Source organism: Paramisgurnus dabryanus, chromosome 1 (genome assembly GCF_030506205.2).
Source record: "Paramisgurnus dabryanus chromosome 1, PD_genome_1.1, whole genome shotgun sequence".
Lineage (NCBI taxonomy): Eukaryota > Metazoa > Chordata > Actinopteri > Cypriniformes > Cobitidae > Paramisgurnus > Paramisgurnus dabryanus.
Genome location: NC_133337.1, coordinates 30,510,092 through 30,516,091, shown reverse-complemented (window position 1 = coordinate 30,516,091; position 6,000 = coordinate 30,510,092). Strand labels below are relative to the sequence as shown.

The 6,000-nt window shown below is 40.9% G+C and overlaps 1 protein-coding gene across 1 annotated transcript in view; it reads right to left on the bottom strand.

Moving 5' to 3' along the window:
• Positions 1–287: 287 nt before the first annotated feature.
• pdzrn4 (PDZ domain containing ring finger 4) overlaps positions 288–6,000 on the bottom strand; it is a 42,576-nt gene continuing 36,863 nt past the window's right edge. Inside the window, exons 6-8 of the mRNA XM_065285126.2 lie at positions 2,885–2,986; positions 2,595–2,711; positions 288–2,516 (exon numbers count right to left, since the gene is read on the bottom strand). Coding sequence (XP_065141198.2) covers positions 951–2,516; positions 2,595–2,711; positions 2,885–2,986 — 1,785 coding nt within the window. The 3' untranslated portion in view covers positions 288–950. The remainder of the gene's footprint in view (positions 2,517–2,594; positions 2,712–2,884; positions 2,987–6,000) is intronic.

Sequence of the window (6,000 nt, the reverse complement as noted above, 5' to 3'; positions counted from 1 at the left end):
GTTTAAATGTGACAGGTGTGGTATTTGGGTGAGATGCAAATCTGAGAAATGCCAAAGCTGTCTGACTAATGACATCATTGCCGTTTATCTCGCTTCTTCATCTTAAGCTTAATTAGTTCGGGAAGTCAATCAAAAAGCAAATCAATTCCTTTGGCTACAAACATCTCCGCATGCTGAACACACAGGAAAGACAAACATTTTTGGAGAATAAAAAATTAAACATTTGAGTTATATAACAATAATTTATTATTCTTTTTTGCATGTAGCACACAACACGTAGACTTGGCTACAAAGTTGTCTTATACATCGAAAAGAGACCAGAAACATGACAAGATAACTCTGTCTCCTCACAACCTGTGGTAGAAAAATGAGCCTCCCTACAAGGCACATGAGTGTGGTAGGAATTCGATATACAGACCGAGTCATTTGGCATTATAAAGATGGAACAAAGGCTACATAACTTATAACTCAAAAATATAAATAATATTCGTTCGTTTTAGAACAGTACAAAAATCGGTATACAATACCATTAAAATGGTAACATCGTGCGTCTGCCAAATGTGTAAACCTGATGCTGAAATGAAGACCTTTTAAAGAATATTTACATTTCTAGATCCAAAAGATGAAACGGCAGCAAAATGCCGACATCGCACATTCAAGTACTTTATCCGATGAAAACTTTATAAAATACAAATGCATGGACAGAAACACTACATTAAACCACAATGTAGTGCGTTAAAAACGTCTTTTATACATTCGATCAGAAATCACAGCGAGGTCTGTAACGGTAGTGTCCAAATATCAAAAGAGAGTTTGAACATTCACATTTCTTGAAACGACACCCAGTCGAGTTAAAGTACGACTCGGCTTCAAGGAAAAATATTTGCATCTTAACCTTTATAAAATGGCCACTTGGAACGAGGCAAGTACATAAAAGCAAGACCACACCCTTAAACGGTGGTGACTGAGAGGAAGGCGTTGTGAACTTTGGTGCCCTCAGGCGCTCGTGCCCCGTGGCTCATTAGCTCTTGAATGGTCATCCAGTTGTCTAGGATCTTCTTGTTTCGTTTCTTCAGCATCTTTTTATGGCTGAGCTCCAGGATGCTCACTTCCCCGCTCGCTGTCCCCACAGACTCTTTTAGACACTCCAGCCTGCTCTTCTGCATGAACTCCCTCCTGCGTCGTTGCTCTCTCGCGCGTGCTAGCTGCTGCTTGCGTTCCTCTTTGCTCCAATATCGACCCATCTTCAGTTCGCTGACTGCGTCGTCATCTGTAGTCATCCCCCCGCTACGTTCCTCACGGATCCGCAAGGCTCGCTCCCGTAGGATGCGGTCTCGTGCGGGTCTGCGTGCCACATACCTCGTTCCATCTGCCCGGACTTTGACCTTCCATTCTAGCCGGCCGGATTGTGAGGGACCGGGCCGTCCACGGAGGCTGAGAAGACTAAGCTGGCTCTGGGAGTATTCCAGAGAAGAAGAGGAATGTTGTTGTAGGAGTTGTAGGTAGCTCTGGTAACGTCGTGTGCTGGGGAGCTGGGTTGTTGCAGTGTTGCTGTGGTAGGGTGAAGGGTGGTACAGAGCGGCTGCGACTCTGTTGCGGTTCCTTTCGCAATGTTCGTCATCTGCCGGGAGGGCTGGGTCAGATTCTGAGGGGTTGCTGGGGCTTTGCTCCAGGCTGCTGGAGAAGGCCTGGCTGGGACCTTGTGAACCAGGACTGGTGATGGGAATCTGTAAAGGGGTTGTTGAGGTGGTGTAAGTATGGGCACGACTTTGGCTGGGAAACGTCAAGATGGGGCTATTGTATGGACTCTGTATGTGATGGGGACTCTGGAGGTTCTTCTGATTGGTCAAGTGGACGCGCTGGTGTAGCGAGTGGTCAGGTGATCCTTCCGTTCCCAGTGGCGTTGAGCGGGAGCTTTCTGCTGTGTTGTAGGCACTAGAGCTGTCTTTATCTCTCAGCTTCTCCCCTTGAAGTCTTTCAGGATGCTCATTAATATCTGCAAGCTTGCCACGCCGCAAGCGATTTTCTTTATCTGTTCGGGGTGAGTCGTGTTTGCTCCGGCGGAGCTGGTGTGCCTGCATGATGCTCTGGCACTCGCGTTCAATGCTGCGTAGCTCCTCGTTTAACATATGCAGCTCCCGCGCCACGCCGCTTCCGCCTTGCTCCGTCAAGCTGCATTCAATAGTGCTGCTTCGCCTGTACACCAATCCGCATTCCCCACCATTCCGTATCTGGCACTTGAGTTCCAAGAGCTGTTGGAAGTGGTCGCATTCTACTCCACTCTCACTTATCCTTTCATCCTGACCCGACTCAAAGCTTATGGTGTCCATAGGAACCGAACGTGAGCCTGCCCCCCATTTGTCCAGAAGTTGTTTTTGAGTCCGGGTTTGGGCGTGAGAGAAGGTTTCATGTTCAGAGGTCTCCTCAAAACTGCATTTTATACCACTGTCCTTCTCTAGAATGCTAGAAGAGCAGGTTGCCGTATCTGTAGATACTTCCTCCTCAAGTCTTTTGGACTGCAAGAAACGAACAGACATGAGTCTTCAACGGCCGTCAAAGGATCTAGAAGGAACATATCAAACGGTCACACTCACCCGCTTCATGCGACATGCTGTTTGAAGGATTCCTTCTTTTTTCTGTTCCTCTAAAATCTCCATCTTCAGTTCCTCTAGGAAGTCATGGTGGGCTTCATCAAGCCAGCTCCCATCCATCTAAAGGAGACAAGACAGATAGAGTTCACCGGTTGTGCACCAACCAAAGAGGTCCACAAGCTTGTTGCCATGCATTCTGGGATGGCATTCTTTGTGCTGACAAAGCTATATTAGAATTTATCTCTTGCACATGCACATTTGTTTGAAACCATCAACAGTGCCTATTAGCTCACCTGTCCTTCAGGTCTGGTGACAAGCAACACTATGGATCTGGAATTTTCATTTGAGAGAAGAGCAACAGCCTCTTCCTTGTCCAGCACGTCATGACCGTTTATCTGGAAGAAACATGGATTCAGAGAGACAATGAATCCCACACAAAGATAATGATAGACTGTCAAGATTTTCATACCGGAAGCACACTTCATCAAAGACAGAAGTGGAGCAAAATTGCATTTCCTCACACGCGCACCAATGCGCCGGGCTCCCGCCGTGTGATAACAACCTCCAGTCAATTATGCATTTACTACAGGACAGACTTTGCATCGATTACCAAGACTGCCGACTGGGCTGCAGGAGCCGCAGCATTTATAAAAGCATTTTGGCGGCACACACGCCTCCGACACACAATTAACCAGGATCTGACAGGTGTCGTTCATCTTTTCTCCTACAGAGTAATGGTACTGTCACTGAAAGATAATAGGGGTGGGGTGAATGAGACAGGCGCCGGGTGAAGCACTGCATTCATCTCCTTCACTGTTACATCCGCAGATGCCTCATGTCCTTTGTACTGTATCTCTCTCCGTCGTCTTTTGCTCGTAAATTCTCTGAACCTTTAACCCCACGGCCTCCGCTGAATGTCACACGGTCTCTGTCAACACGCAGTAAAAGCTGAGGCATTTAAAACTGATATTTAACCACAGTTTATCATGATGATCTAGTTTATTTACGGGTGGCTGACTTTGTTAGTTCAATTTACATGGCTATAAAGACAGGGACAGATAAAGTCTGAGACCAATTGTGAAAATGCTGCTGTTATGGCCTCTTTCGAAATTTTTCATTTCCAGGTAATATTATTAACTTAAGTTGGAGATTTAATTTAAAATTGATTATTAAGACATATTTTAGATTTTGTTTATATGTTTTGTTCATATTCTGTAGTGCGCAGAGATGGATGTCACAAATTTGCTAACATCTTTAGAAATAGTGATGTAGGTTTTTAAAATTATGATCGCAAAAGCTGTACTGTCAAGTCTTGCGATAGCTAGACCACTGACACATGACGAAAAAAAAGATGTTACATTTATTAAAATTGCGAAATCCTCCGGATTCAAATATTGTTGGAAAAATTTTGTATAATGCAAGTACACAAAGAAACAAAATATAAAACAATGTTTCAGTGATTTTATGTATATTTTAATGGGACCGGGGGAAATTTTCACAGCCTGTGAAGATATACCGAAACAAACCAACATAATCACAAATGTCGCAATGGTTTACAAAAACTGAATGATTTTAATACTTCAAAACGTTATGTATAGTCAAAGTTTTAGGTCGATGTAAATAGACTGGTGAGACAGAAAGAGTGATGCTTTTTTATCCTAGAAAGAATGTGAAACGTGTATAGTTTTATACATTTATGAAGGGTAAATGTTTTTAAAATTGAGATTTATTATTTAATCTGAAAGCTGAATAAATAAGCTTTCCATTAATTTGTTGATTTGTTATTATAGTAAAATATACAACTATTTAAAAATCTGGAATCTGAGGGTGCAAAACATCAAAAATATTGAGAAAATTGCCTTTCAAGTTGTCCAAATGAAGTCTTTAGCAACACATATTACTAATGATAAATAAATTTTATGATATATTTACGGTAAGAAATATCCAAAATATTTTTATGGAACATGATCTTTAAGTAATATCCTAATGATTTTTGGCATAACAATTGATAATTTTGACCCATACAATCTATTGTTGGCTATTGCTACAAATATACCCGTGCGACTTACTTGTTTTGTGGTTTCAGCATTTAAAATTGTTATATTTAAGATATTTTATTATTATCCAAATTGATTTTACAAATTAAATCTTTATTGTACAGCATATCGCATAATTTTGCAAGTTATCACCAGTGTTGGGGGTAATGCATTATAAGTAACGAAGTAACGAGTAAAGTAACAAATTACTTTATAAATGTACACATTAATATTTGAGTTACTTTTTTTTAAAGTAATGCGAGTTACTTTTCGCTTTAATTAATTCAATTTAAAAATAAATTAAACTGAACATATTAACATAGAATTACGCACTCTGTGCGCATGAGCGGGAACAGTTTGAGTCAGAAACGGAGATGGCAGGCAAGAGCTTGACATTTTTTGCGAACACTAAATATTGTAATGCATTACTTTTAAAAGTAACTTTCCCCAACACTGGTTATCACATTTTCTTCAAACATTGGTTCATATCAGTGTTGTTTTCATCAACGATAACGATAATGAAATGATTTCGTTGATGCACCTTTTTTTATGACGATAACGTGACGATGACTAGCTAACAATGGCTCTTAGGTGACTAAAACAAGACGAGGCGCTTAAGTGTTTTCATTGACAAAACGGAACAAAATTTCATTTCTGCCTATTTTGCGTGAAATCTGTTTGTTTTTAGCTAAAAAGTATCAGCAATGCTGCCGTTTCCTATCCTTGTTTTGGGTACGCCCACCACCCGGCTGCCGCCATGCCACACACCAGATTTCACACAACAACAACACACCCGCGGCTGTGTCGAGTTCGAAAGGACCATGGCGGTGAGGCCAGTAAACGGGCTTGGTAGTCGGAAACGACAAGATGATGATTTTAGTATAACCCATCAGAAAGAAAAACTGAATGCATAGTGTTGGGAGACGACAGTAAATGTAGCCACAAACTAAGTGTGAAGAATAGCACCAACCTCAAGCGGCACCTGAAGGCTCATCACGCTAATATTTTTTTAAAGGTAACTAACAAGCCATGCTGTTAACATATCATATACATTCAATTTTACTCAACAATCGGCTTGTGACACATTTCATTTTAAGCTTAAGGTTTTACATGTATCTACTTGTCAAACCTAAGCCCATTTCCAATACTTTTTAACCTAAATTAATTTGTTAAAGACTACTGTTTTTACTAAAATTGACTTAAAGGAATATTCCATTTTCTTAAAAGAAAAATCCAGATCATTTACTCACCACCATGTCATCCAAAATGTTGATGTCTTTCTTTGTTCAGTCGAAAAGAAATTATGTTTTTTGAGGAAAACATTGCAGGATTTTTCTCATTTTAATGGACTTTAATAGAGCCCAACATTTAAT